Source organism: Olea europaea, chromosome 15, assembly GCF_002742605.1.
Source record: "Olea europaea var. sylvestris chromosome 15, O_europaea_v1, whole genome shotgun sequence".
Lineage (NCBI taxonomy): Eukaryota > Viridiplantae > Streptophyta > Magnoliopsida > Lamiales > Oleaceae > Olea > Olea europaea.
In genome coordinates, this window is record NC_036251.1 from 31,067,455 (window position 1) to 31,082,792 (window position 15,338).

A 15,338-nucleotide genomic window follows, 5' to 3' on the forward strand; every position below is an offset into this window, starting at 1 on the left:
TAATAGGTGAATATGTGCGTAATAATCCCCACTGTATAATAATCGTTAGCTAATCCATGATTAGCAAATTATTTATACACTCTGTCGATTAACATGTAATAATCCCCCATTCTTAAGAAGGTGCTAATCCTAATAAGAGTGCACCTTTACCCTATTGTGCGTTCTAGCCTTTTAGCAAAGGGAAAAAAGGAAAAAAAAAAGTTGCAAAAGTGCATTTTTATGTGCTCACCATCACACAATGGACTTTCAAGTTTTAATCATGGTTTATTTGCTATAAAGTTCTGAATATTAAATACTAAAGATAGCTAACATATGTTTATTAACATTCTTTTTTCCTCTCCACATTTATTAGCGCTCAAAAACAGAATAAAACAGTTAACATCTGATGCATATTATGTTTCATGTATTACAACATTGAACAATGAAACAACATCCATAACCCCAATAAACCTTGCATTTCACCAAACAAGTCCTAGGTCAACATAAGATTGTTGTTCCCGGGTTGGGACGAAGGGAAACACGAACTTCATGTTCTTCTGGTCCCTCGCGGAGTTTTGGCACCAAAATCTCGAGTATTGTTTGTGGCCCATCATAGTATGCTTCTATATTAGCATCTTCTGGAATTCGGGTAGAAAGTGGGATTTCTCTAACAAACTCTCCCTGCGGGCAGTGCTCTGGAGATGGATCTGTAAGCTTGAAAGTCCTGTTTTGTCTCTTGAGAAATGGTGTGCCGGACAAACTTGTACAGGACACCTTGATAAGTCCATGAGTGAGCGTGTTCCTCCATGAAACTTTAATTCTCTGAAGATCTACAAACGGCAAGCTGATTACTATCAGAAAACCTTCTTTATCTTCATAGATTGTTTTGGCAGCTGTTACCGGTCCATAAACATTCCCGAGCACCCCACTGAATTCCTTCAGCCAGCGTGGTTTGTTAGAACGAATTTCAATATCAAAGATTTGATCTGAAGGTGCACTTACTGCGACATAACAATCATCTTCGTTTCCACTTGAGATGAAATCCTTCTTTCTCTTGCTGCCAATGGGTGACAGATCAATCAGATCACCATTGCTATGGTTAGCTGGCTGATTTCTCCATGAACTGTAGTCGATTGCTTCAGGTGGTATGGTGAACTTTGGGTCCCTACCCGTGAGTTCTGCCCATCTTCTGAGGTCATCTTCATTAACATCCATGAGATTGGGTGAAGGAACAACCTCAATCCCATGAACACATTGAGGGTTAGACAGTCCCCTGTAATGCTTACGTTGCATCCTGTGGGATCGAACAAAACTTTTATCAACACTAAATGGGAAGGGTCGATCCCCTTGACGAGAAAACCCATTCATATAACTCTGCAGTTGCATCTTACCTAGAGCATTCTCGGGTTTTTCCTTGAAAACCCACATGTAAATATTTTCCATATCATGTTGAACCATAAAAACTTCGAGCTCAAGATCAGATTTATCAAACCCAGAAACTCCGTTACTGTCAAGCATGTTCTTCGCCTTTGATTTCTCATTCAGGACTGGCTTAAAGTAAAAGTTGAAGAAGAACCATGCACCCCAAACATTATCAATTCTTTTACCACATTTCTTCCCAACCTTGGGCACACTCGGAAAACTTTCACTCTCATAAATTTGAGAACCTAGTCCAACATCAAGAATATCACACTTTTCAGAGTTCCAAGATTGTGGAGGGGGTGCTTGCTCAGTTAAAGGGGGTAAATTGATATCCGGTGGACGAGTTAAAACAACTTGGGGATTCATCTCAAGATCTGATTCTTCACATGCTGAGCCACTTAAATACATGGACAAGAGGGTTGAAGGTTGACGATTCTCCATTTCCAAAGCTGTGACAAGAGTTTCTTCCATCTGACAAACTATTCCAGGGTCTTGGAATATTGTTCCTCCTCAAATTATTTTGACAAACAACTAATCTTTATAGACACCTTCATCATCTCAATCCAAGCTACAACCCTAAACCCTCCATCAAAACCCTAAATTTATTCATCCTAACCTTAATGTTTCCAAAAAAACTAAAATCTAAAAATCCTAGGTCAAAAGGAAAACAAATGCATGGACCCAATTACTTCCCAAATCAAGAACAAGAACAGGGACGAAGGGCAATAAATTATATCAAGAAGAGCAAGAGAAAGCTAGAAGAAGACAATATCTAAACATAACCCAGGAATCTCTTCATTCCTCCAAAGACAGGTGGGAGACCGTAAATCGGACCGTAAAATCCTGTCTTTTTAACACAAGTTCCTAATTGAAAGATATATTCAGCAACAGAATCTCCCACCTCAGTATTTCGTAATCAATATTGAGATATAATACGAGTTGGATGAGAGCTACCAATCTATGAATCCAAGGCCAAGGAACAGAACCAAATTAGAGGGGATTTTGGAAGAATACCTTTTGGGACAAGCTTCAACAACCAAGAATCCAGACCGATTTGGGAACTCTGAAGAATTAACGGTCCTAAAAATCCTCATCTTCTCTCTAGTCTATCACCCTTCAACAAATAACTATCAGATCAAAATCGCAAGAACTTTAGTCGTAAATGTATAAATATATACATGGTTTCATGAGCAATTCAGAGAGAGAAAGCATTCATTACAAAGAAAAAATTCATTCGTCCGTATTCTGGATGTAGTACGAATAAAGGGCGGAATCATGAATTTATAGGAAGGGGGGTGTGGGAATAGATGTCGACGAGTCGGGTCAAAAATCGAAGTTCAAAACTCGATTCAAGTAAAAATAGTTCGGATTTTTTTTTCTTATTTTTTGAGTTGAATCGAGCTTTTGCTCAACAAAAAAATCTAGGCTCTTTCCGAGCTTTCTACTCACTCGACTTGCTCTTTATTATTATTTTTAAGCTGCCTGCCTGGTTATGTGCTGCCTTAACAAGCAGCTGCCTTGTACAGCGCCTTAACTAGGCAGCTAAATAAATTTTTTTATATTTTTGTTATTTATTTAATTTTTTTAGGCTCGGCTCGTTATGAGTCGAAAATGGATTGACATGGGCCGGTCCTTGTGGCTTGTCGAGCCACATGGGTTGCATGGCTTGGGCCAATTCGAACTTTTTTTGAATCGAGTCACGATTTGATCAAACCAACGAGCCAAATTGACATCGTTATGTGGAGGTGAGAAGAGTGTGGTGGGGCCCTTCGAGACACAGCTCAACTGGTGGATCAATTAACATTTATCTTGCTTTCAGCGGTAGGGTGGAGGTTCGAATCTTGGTGGGAACCTGTGACCAGATTTATTTGGTATGGAGCAATCACTTTGGAGGAGGATCTCTTGTGCGCAGAAGTATACAAGCGGTGGAGGAAATCTGTGATCCAATTGAGGCATAACCCGCGATTTACTCCCTCCAAGGTTCTAAGGGCAAGGATTTTGGAGGTCCAGAATTTAGTTTAGTGTAAGTTGGGATACCTGGATATATATATAAAAAAAGAAAAAAGAAAAAAAATCAGATGTGTGGTGGGTGTACGGAAGGGCTTAGATGTAATGGTGGGCTGAGCTGGGCTAAGAGAGACCGTACAAATTGGACGTTCTTTTGGTAACCCAATGAAAGAAAAAGAAAGTGGAAGACACTGTCAAAATATTCGCATAATTTGAAGTTGGACATCAGGTTTCTCTATCAAGTTATCAAGGTCGTTTGATAGAGCTTTAATTTTTTTTTTTTTTAGAAAAAAATTTCTTTTAGATCGTTCTTCAAAATATTTTTAAAAAATTATTGAAATATATTGAAATTAATTTTCTAATATTTAAAATAATTTTTAACTTTTAAAAACAAACTAAATTACTGTCAGTCTCTCCCAGGTTTGACTTGAGCGAAACCCAAGGATAAGATCTCAAAAGATTTCTCTTTAAAGAAACTGTATAGTGGGTTCGATTTTATATTCTGCGTGTTGCATATTCATTGGTGAGCTTCTTTTTTTGGGGTGCTTTTCTGTTAGAAAATAACTGAAATTTCCCTATGAGGTCCTGCGTTTTTGAATTCCATTAAGCCGTTTGATACCCATTTTTTTTTTAAATATATTTTTCCTTCTCTTTTTTTTAATCATATATTTTTCATGAAAATAATATTATACGTAAATTAAATTTTTTTTTTATTTTTTAATCACACATTTCCCATCAATTTACTATTTCAAAATATATTTTTACATAAAAATGACTCCCAAACACCCTCTAAAAGCTTTAGAATGTATATTAAAATGATAAATAAATCGAGAAAATGGGGTTAATAAATTAAAAAAAAAAATTTGTGTAATATTATTTTATTGAAGAATGTGTAATTGAAAAGAAAGGAGTGGAAAATATATTTTGAAAAATAATGGAGATTAAACAAGGATTATCTCTTTTTTCTGTAGAAAATGAGCTTTATAATAATGAATTTTGGGAAAATATGTGATCGAAAGTTAGATTTTTTTTTAATTTATGTGTAAAATATTTATTGTGAGAATATATTATTAAAAATAAATTTTAAGATAATGAGGATCAAACCGGGCTTAATATCCATAACCATGTTTTATTGACACATTTTGCTTCCATCATCACATAATTAAAATGCAATTAACCTCTTTATGACTTTATCTAGTCAATATGCAAACTCATTAATTGGTTTAATAATATATTTTGTCATTTTGTAAGGCGTGTGCCATGATACGTGGCCAATAATTATTATGAACGGTCGACCAACCAAATTAATAATTTTTGTATGAATATTATTCTCGTTGTCTTATGTCATCATGTTCGTGAGAAACGAACTATTTCATGACATCGTAAATCGAACTCAGGTATCATCCGAATTGGATGATAAAATCTTTAGCTCTTCTTCAACCAAGGTACTAAGGAAGAAATACCTGCAAATAACCTAAATATAAGGGTGAATTGTGATATTAGACTTGAAAAGATAATTGTTTGAAGAATAACCTTTAAATAATAATCTTTCCAAAAATACCATTCATAGAGAATTTGCAACCAAGGCCATTACAATGTTTAAAAACATTCAATTAGGTCCCCAAATAAATATAGATCATGAATCTTTAATAAATTTAAGCCCAAATATTATACAAAATTTTATTGATCTAAGAAATACAACATATAATGAATTAAATTATTTAAATGAAAATCTGAAGAGTTTCTTTACAGAATATTTAGATCCAAAATTAAAATATAAAAATGTTTATATAGATAATAGAGCAATCAAAATAGAAAATGATATACATAAATTAATTCTTAAACTGGAAAGAATAATTAACAAATTAAATATAATTATTGAAGAAAAAGTTTTGACAAAAGATAATGAATTTTATAAATTCTATTGTAGTATTTTAAATACTTATGAAGATCTTAATTTTCTTCAAAATTTTAATCCCTCCGCTGCACACAATGAAAAAATGGTATCAGAGTCATGTTACGAACCTAAAATTATGATGAATATAGTAGATGAAGAAAATATAATTGAAAAACTTTTGAAAAAAATTTGAAAAATATAAAAAATCAAGTTATCCCTACTTACCTAAAAACACCACAAATGAAAGTTTTGAGGATATACACAAAAAACTAGAAAATTTAGAACATAATCCACAAGTAGGAAATGCTCTTTTAGATAAAAACCTTAAAGGAAAAGATAGGATTATAATAAATCCACCTCAAGATTTTAGGATAACACGAAAAGAAAATAATAAAGGGAAAAAATGAAGAAAATCAATATATGATTACAGATATAAAAGAATTAGAAAAAAAAATCTTAGAATCTACTGATAAAATGTATGAAGAATATAAAAAATAGTTAGAAGAATTGACTGAAAAAATGAAAAATACGAAGATGAATACTAATCCATCAACAAGTCGAGAGGTAAAAATAGAATTCAGTAGTGATGAATAATATGATTATCCTTATCATACAACAATATATATTAAAGAAGGTATTAATCAATATAGAAAAACACAGAAAATATACACTGAAAATATAACAAAACAATCCATAAAAGAAATAAATCCGATGAAATCTTATAATGAATCAATCCACACATCAGGAGTATGGTTAGATTTAGACTGTATAGATAAAAATAAAACTATTGAAACATAAATGAAAAGTACAGACTTAGCAATACAATTTAATAAATGAGAAACATATAGAGTTTTTGGATTTATAGAACATACATTCAAAAGAATTATTTCTAAATGGTGGAGAAAGTTACCAGAATCTATAAAAGAAAGAATAGAGTATGGAGAAAATAGAATTGAAGCATTAGATAATAGGAATACTTTAAATGATCAAAATATACAAGAAATATTAAAAAGGTTTGAAAAAACCTTAAAAATAGAGTTCTTGGGAGATACATATACTTCTAATGAAAAAAGATAGAAAACAAGATGAATGCAATGAAGGAATGATAGCAATGAAAAATTTGAAGATATGTGATATGTGTGAATTAGAAAGATATACATGTAAATTTGAAAAATTATACTATATATTAAATCAAAGTGATTATCAAGAAAATAAGCCTATATTAAAGTCTTATTTTACGAAGTTACCATTTCCATGAGAAATTAAGTTATTAAAAGAATATGAGAAATTATTACCTCTAAGAGAAGAAGGAGGAGTAAAAATAGATAGTATTAGAAGTAGGATTAAATTTACAAAAAGAATGATAAGCATGTGGTGCAGGGAAGCTCTAGGAGTAAGAAAGCATATAAAATAAGAAAAAATTCCTTATGTCGTTACAAAGATATAGGCCAAATTGAACAATTTGGATGCCATAAAAAGAAATATAAACTATATAAGAAATATAAAAGAAAATTCAAAAACTACAAAAAATTTAAGAAAGGAAATTTTAAACCACACAAAAAATATTTCAAGAAAAAAAATTGGAATAAAAACTCTAAACCAAGAAATATTAAAAAATGTAGATGTTTCATCTGTAATGAAGAATGACACATTGCCTCTCAATATCCTAAAAAGAAAGATAGACAAAATATAAAAACTCTTAAAATTTATGAAAAATTCCAAGATGATAGTGATATAGAACCAATTGAATAATTTGGAGATTTAAGCAGTGAATGTAGTAGCATTTACGAATTAGATACATCCTCATTAGTGAAAGATTCTGAGGAGATAGTATATATGAATCAAGATATACAACAAGCAAATTTAGAAATAGAAGTAGAAACAATTGAAGAAGTCGAAGATTCGATAGAAGGTATAAATCAAGAAATTACCTTTGATATTAAAAAATACAAAGGAATAACCAAGAAAATATTAGACCTACAAGAAAAAGATGTATTCCATCAAGAATTCTTAAAAATACTACCAAAAGTAAATAAAACAATTATAAGTATGAATTATAAAAAAATGTCTATCAATATAGAAGATACTATAGGAAAAGTAAGAATTCCTATAATTACAAAAGAATGGGTAAAACAAAAGTTATCCAAAATTCCGGAAAATATAAGAAACAAACTGAAATGTATTGAAATAGGAGGAGTCCAGATAATGGTAAAAGAATTCTTTAGAGAAAGTATGAATATACCAATAGAAATATATTGTATGGACAACAGAATCTTACAAGATCTTATAGATACTCTATTAGGAACAGTTGTAGGAACTTAGTCTATCAAAAGATAATATTCACAATAAAATCAAATTATACAATATCACTAATTGATGAAAATATTGACCAAAGTTTTAATCTATGCTATAGAATTGGAAACTTGAAAATGTTACGAAAAAGTAAGGCTTTTAGTATAAGCATAAAATCAATTTTTGCTTTTAGTACTAGCCATCATAACAATCTAAGAAAAATAACCGATAATATTATTATACATAAAGATTTTGAGGAATTAGCACAATATATACCTCCTAGGAAATACCAAAAATATGAAGTCACTATACCAGAACAAATAATGCTTGATTTCCACATACAAGCTAGAGAAATTAATTCTAAAGGAAAACTGATAAGAAGAAATAGTGTCAGCCTAGAAGGAGATAATCTTATTGCAAGATTCCCCTCTAGACAAGACTCTAAGATAAACAAACTTAAGATATTAAGTATTGTTGAACCATCAAACTCTCAATATTATATCAAAACAAGATATGTAAATCAAGAAAGATATAAGAAGAATCTTCTTGCCCTCATAGATACTGGAGCAGATAAAAGTCATGTAAATACTAAACTTATTAGTCATTTAATATATTTTGAAGTACCAGAACCATATATATTCAAGGATTATTTAGGAAATAATCTTGAAATAAGAAAATATGTAAAGTTCTCTCTTATACTTATGGAAGAGGATCAGAAAGAATATACTAAAAAAATAATTCTATATAAAGATGAATTATATGGAGTTGAACGTTCACCTATATTGCTAGGAATGAACTTTCTTGAGAAACATAGTCCTTATAAAATCTGTCAAGGATATTTAAAAATAACAGTTGATGATAATCCAATTATCATATCAAGAATAGATGAAAATATGAAATCATTGTTATCATGGAAAGAATAACTAGTACTAATTTCATGAGTCCATATATTGAAATTACACTCAATATAAAAGTTATTGCAGAGTTAAATTTCATGCTTACCTAGATACAGGAAGTACAATAAGCTTATACCTACCAAACGTATTACTATCTGAATATTGGAAATATAATTCAAAGAAGATCGTCACCGCTACAACAGCAGTTGGAAATAAGGTAATATACAACACATATGCTACGCAAGTACCTTTTCTAATTTCTTTTAGAGAAGTATTTGTTGATACAATATATATGTCAACCATAATTGGATGTGATATTTTATTAGGACAAAATTTCCTATTAAAATATGCACCATTTACACAATATATTGATAAATATATGTTCACAACTCCTTGTTCACATAAAATAATTACACCAAAAATAAATAAGGCTGTTACCATAGCATATGAAAACATAAACCATCAGAGTTCCTCAACCCAGCGTGGTAGATGTTGGAATACAGAAAAATTTAAACTAGTTATAGTCTTAAAAATGACAACAGAAAATATGTTAGAAAAATTGAAAAAAAAATTTCTGAAACATATTCTGAAAATCCATTAGAAAAATGGAATACAGACAAAGTAAAGGCAAAAATAGTATTAATCAATCCAGACACTATAGTAAGAGTCAAACCTATGAAATATAGTGTTGATGACCAAAAAAGAATTTGAAGACCAGATAAAAAACTGCTAGGAGTCAAATTGATTAGGCATAGTAAAAGCACACATAGCAGCACAGCCTTTATGATTAGAAAACATAGCGAGATAAAAAGAGAAAAAGCCAGGATGGTAATAAATTATAAAAAGTTAAATGAAGTTACCAAATTTGATGGATATTACTTGCCAAATAAGGACACCTTTATTAAACAGGTACAAAATAAAAAGATACTCTCAAAATTTGATTGTAAGTCAGGGTTTTGACAAATCATGCTTACAGAAGAAAGTAAACCATTAACTGCATATAATACCCCCAATTCTTTAGGACAATATGAATGGAGTGTAATGTCATTTGGGTTAAAAAATGCACCACATATATTCCAAAGAAGAATGGATGAGGTAATTAAATCAATTACTCATTTTTGCATTGCATATGTAGACGATTTACTTATACATTCAAATAATTTAGATGAACATATTGAACATCTTGAGAAATTTTGTTATATTACGAAAAAGCATGGTATTACACTTTCTCAAAAGAAAGCTAAGATAGCCAAAACAGAAATAGAATTTTTAGGATTATTTATAAAAAAAGGAGAATTGCAATTGCAATCTCATATTGGAGAGAAATTTCAAGAATTTCCTGAAAAAATCAAAGATAAAAAATAATTACAAAACTTCCTTGGTATATTAAATTATGCTGAAAGATTCATTGAAAATTGTGCCAAACTAAAAAGTTATTTTCTTTCAAAGCTAAGAAAAAATATAATGTGGTTTTGGGAAAAATAAGATTGTGAAAATATAAAAAGGTAAAAGACGAATTAAAGATATTACCCAAACTTATAATTCCACAAGAAGAAGATTTCTTTATTCTTGAAACTAATGCTTCAAATAATTACTGGGAGCAGTATTAAAGGTTAAAAAGAATCATAAATAATATAAATGTGAAAATAATTGTTCTTGTCCTGAGATATTTGCAGGTTATACATCAGGAACATTCAAAAAAGTTGAAACGAAATATGAGATGAACGGGAAAGAACTCATTGCTGTAAAAAAGGGAGTTAAAAAATACGAAAATTATTTATTACCAAAAAAGTTTTTGATTAGAACTGATAATACTCAAGTTAAAGTTTTTTTAAATAATAATGTTGATTCATCTATTGCCAATAGATATATTATCAGGATACAAATCTGGTTTTCATACTTCAAATTTGATATTGAATACATAAAAGGTAAAACTAACTTTTTTCCTGATTATCTCAGCACGGATGGAGTTAGAGCAACTAAAGACGAAAGTCCAAATACTTGAGATAAAAGTTTCCTATTTGGAAACACAAATACAAAATATCCAAGATAGCCTTCAAGGCAACAATATAGCCCTTGAGGCAAAAGCAACTTGTACTAAGTCTAGTATCCCTTCACAGGGACCAGTAAATACTAGCGCTCTCCCCGAGGATAAAGGAAAAGAGAAGAATGTAGTAGGAACCCCTTCACAAGGAATACTTAAGCCTATTACTGGTAATGAAGATATTCAAAATATCAAAAGTGAAGGTAGCTCTTCACAGAGCCAAACTAAATCTAAACTTTCTATTGAAAGGATAAATCCAAAAGATATTGTCAAAATATGCCATAAGGCAAAATTTACTAGAAAAGATAACCATGAAGAAGTCATATTCTTTATTGTTATTTTTTATGTTTTATCAGATTGGTATCTAGACATAGGAAAGTGGATGAAAACTCTCCACTATGTAAAATACAACAAGATAAACTTTTATCCAGGAGCATCAGCCAACTAGGTACGAAACTGTTTTGAGATAGGAAATATACTCTGCATATATCCCAGCAAAGATCTCAAAGAAATAGCCCAACTTCCGGCCAACGTCAGGAAAGCTGTAAAAAGATATACTGAATTAGTCAAGACAACAAACATATACATCAGATTCCATTCAGCAACTATGGAATGGGATCCGGTTCTTGAACATATGCATCCATCATTCCATATTATTAAAATGGGACTTATAAACCAACATTTTTTACCAACCAATCAAAAGGTTTTTAAAAATGGATACCAAGATATTATAAATATGATGCCTTACAGAAGAGCAAAAGGGTACAAAGAAATATTCGAACATGTAACTCAGATGAGTACTGAGACAGAAAAAATATGAATTTATCCATCTGAAGACCATATAATCTACACCAATGCAAGGATAGCTATAAAAGAAGAAGATATATGTTATCTTGACCAACTATTATCCGCAATCATCTCAAACCAAGTACATGGATCAGAAGATATGGCGAAAGAACTTTGCAAACTACTCTGAAACTACAGTGACCACCATTGTGAATACTGTGTAGTGAAAGACATGAATCAAGCATCTTTCAACAGTGAAGAATTCCATGCAGAATTCTTTAATTTGAAGATGGAAAAATGATAGTGACAAAAGTAGCCATTTATCACTACTTTAATAAATAAATTTATTAAAGAAAAATCGTGGCTACTAAAAGATAGAAGATAGTACAATAAAGATTTGATAACTGTGACTACTCATCTACTGGTTGTCATAAGTGAAAGACAAATTCAAAGATAAGTCATATAATTTCTAAAAAAGAGGCCACCTAGCAAGAAAATAATGGAGAAATCGGTGGAGATAAGATTACTGAGCTACCCAACAAAAAGAAGGAGGAGACACCTGTCAAGAGAGGACTCTCAAAGTCTTCTGTAAAAGGAGGCAAGAAGAAAGAAAGAGGTAGCTCGAAATAACTTATCTTTAAAAGATTTGAAAAATCACATCTGAAAAAGATATCTTTTGTAATCTGTAGACACTACTTGTATTTAGAAAAAAATTAGATAGTCAGAGGAGAGTAAAACTTGTAATAAGGTAATCACTTATGGAGTTCTAAGCTTCATAAGGTGAGTACCAAAGGTATGTAAATATAGATTGTAAGCATGTACTATTTCAGTTTATGAATATTAAAGTAAAGTTTGTTATGTTCAAGAAAACTTTCATAAAAGGATTTCGTTAAATTTCTCATGATTCCTCGACAGTACAGATAGAGATTTTAAAAGATTTTCAAAATATTGATTTTGAATGGATGTTAACCATGCCAAAGTACCCGTCTTTGATGAATGGTTTAAGGGAAAAGACAGTTTTCTAACAATCGTAGCACCTTGTGTGTGAGTTATCTTTTAAAATTTCATTTCAAGTAAGAACTTGATTCTGAAAAGAGTCTGAATAGAGGTGAAAACAGAGACTCTGGATACTATGAGATAGCGTCTGTGGAAACACGGTTAGTTCTCTACAATGAGAAATGCAACCTTAATTGAAAAGCTTTTTTGCGGAAGCAGTTGTGGACCCAAATGATTTCAAAAAACATTTGAAACTTTTACTTGATTCAGAAGATTGATTAAGTACATGCAAAGCATCTATAAGAATATACTGGAGGGAAAGCCTATTTACTTCTATTTGATTACTGTAAGTTATTTACTCTCTTTTACATGATTATACTTTGATTAATTTTGATGAACAATTCACAAGCATCCACATCCACATCCACTTCTAATGATAATGATTCCAGATTATATTTAGATGAGAAAGATATTTCGCTTTTACTTAAATTAGCTGAAAAGTCTGAAGACATGTTTTCTGTTGGCAATGAAAAACTTGAAGAAATATATAGAGATATAGATTATTATTGTAAGCATAATATAAGACTTGATTCTATAAGAACTGGTAGAGAAATAAAAAAGGTAAAAGATATTATAACTAAACATAAAAATATACAAGAAGAAGTTTCAGAATGAATAGTTCTAGGATACATAACTAAGAAAGATCAGCCTAGAATCTTTAAAAAATTATCAAGATACAGAGAATATTTAGAGTTGTTTGAAAGATTGAAAAATATAAACATAAGTCTTGATTAAAGAATCCCGAAAGGAGAAGAAATATTGAAAGACTTAGAAAAAATACAGGATACATCTTGCAAATAATAAAAGTAAAGGTAAAATAGTATTTCCAATAATAAAGGCCATTGTGGAAATAGAACCAATATTCCGATCATTCAGAAGACTGACCCGGTACTAAACAACTTCGATAAGTTGAATAAAATTTGTAATTCTATCAAAAATCTTATCAAGCATGTGATTTCACCAATAAGTATTTCATCTTTATAATTATGATGATTAGCTAGTCGATTGCATGATTTATGTACAACTTGAAACCATGACGATGAGCTCGAGATTGTAATATACAGAAAAAAAGAAAGAACCTCTTGCTCAGTTAAATAGTCTTCTTGCTTGCACTCCATGGGATGTGGTTTACAAGAAATTTCAAAAATATGATAGAAGTACATCTCACGTACTAAGGTCATCTCCAGCGCTGCATCAAAATTTGCATCATTTTGTACCAAAACAAAAATTTTCTCCAACCATTACACCAGATCTTACACCAAATGAACAGTGCTTTATTATTTTATTCATTTTTTCGATTTTTCTAAATGTATTTATTTAAAAAAAATTATTTATTTATTTTATAACTATATAAATTATTAAATCATAACTTTGTTAAATTAACAAATAAATTGATTACTAAATTATTCACGTGTTTATATATTATGTTAAAATGATAAAAGTAATTGATTATATTATTCATTTATGATAAACAATTACGTTAAATTTACAAAAATAATAAATTTTAATAATATAAACTTTACGTTAAATTAAACTTTAAACGTAAACTTTACAAATTCAATTTTACGTTAAATTAACAACTACGTTAATTATTATTGATTATATTATTAAAAATAATAAACTTTAATAAGATAATTAATAGTGTAATTTTTTATTACTATTAATATTATTATCATCATCATCATAGAACGAAAATGACATAAATACACTTAACTATTATCTTTGAAAAATGAAAAATAAGGGCAGAACGAACATTGCACAATTTGGTGCAAAAAAATGGTGTAAGCATGGGTTAAATAAAAGGTGATTTGTATAACAATTTAGTCCGTGTTTGGTTGGTAAAAAATCACAATTTTAGTAGATTTTTTTTTATAAAAGTTGGCTGAATGCATCGTTGATAAGTTAAAAAATTTGTGAATGATATTAAAATGTTTAACTTTGATTTAAATTTGTATCAATTTTTTTAATTAAATTAAACAAGATTATAATCCACCTCATCAATGATCAAAAGGTAAGTCCCAATCCTATCCTCACAAACATACCCCAAAACCATTAACCTGCAAACCTAGTCTCAAGTAAGCACTTTTTATTGTCAAACTTATTTTTAGTTATATATTTTATACTTTTTAAATTACATATTTACTGACTTTTATCAAAATATACTAAAAATTTAATTTTTATACAACTCGGGTTTCTCATGAGTAAAAATTACAAACTTTAGCCAGACATTCCCTCAGTAACGGGTGCGTAATGTGCACCTCCGTCCGCGCATTATCAGGTCCGTCAGTTGTTGAACTGGAGAGGAGAGAGAGCGAGAGGGTACACTGCTACTGCTGCTTAAACCCTCGATAAGCTTCCCACAAAATTCGCAAACGCCTTAGAATTGTTTGGTTACTCGATAGTTCGCTGCACACTCCGAACATGGCAAATGGAGGTTGCAACGACAGTGCCGCAAACGACGTCTTCGAACTCGAAGCGAAGCGCAAAGAAGACTTCTCTTGGCATCCTTGCCAGGTTTCTCTCTGGTCAGTTTTTCATCCGCTTCCCCTAATCAAAGCATTTTGTAGTTCGAATGTCATTTGATAGTACTACTCGGTAAATATGCGTGATCAAAATAAATGATTAGTCCTCATACTGCTAATTTTTTTGTGTTAGTATAACTAGAATCCTAATTAAGTGATTGGTGCATTTTCATTCCATTTGCAGTTCAAAAAATTTTCCTGCACATTATTTTATTTACATTGATAATTATTTGTTCTGTCATATTTTTACTAAGCTTAATGGGATGTTTATGTTTAATGTTTGGAACCGATTCTTCTCTATGTAATATGTGGAGCTGAGGTCATGCTTGCAAATTTAAAGGCCATAATATAACTTCCAGAGATGTAGTGTTTTCGTATATTCTTTCCCAAATGAAAGGGAGATTATGAACAAAGCATCTGTCAGTGTAATACATGCT

At 30.6% G+C, this 15,338-nt stretch overlaps 1 protein-coding gene across 1 annotated transcript; it reads right to left on the reverse strand.

Moving 5' to 3' along the window:
• Positions 1-288: 288 nt before the first annotated feature.
• On the reverse strand, positions 289-2,732 carry LOC111410874. The gene has a single exon (XM_023041463.1). The coding sequence runs from the start codon at positions 1,870-1,872 to the stop codon at positions 478-480; it is 1,395 nt and encodes a 464-aa protein (XP_022897231.1). The 5' UTR covers positions 1,873-2,732; the 3' UTR covers positions 289-477.
• Positions 2,733-15,338: the final 12,606 nt, after the last annotated feature.

Bases quoted from the DNA above. Each gene is read 5' to 3' on its own strand.
- LOC111410874 (XM_023041463.1), bottom strand. From the start codon at position 1,872: ATGGAAGAAACTCTTGTCACAGCTTTGGAAATGGAGAATCGTCAACCT.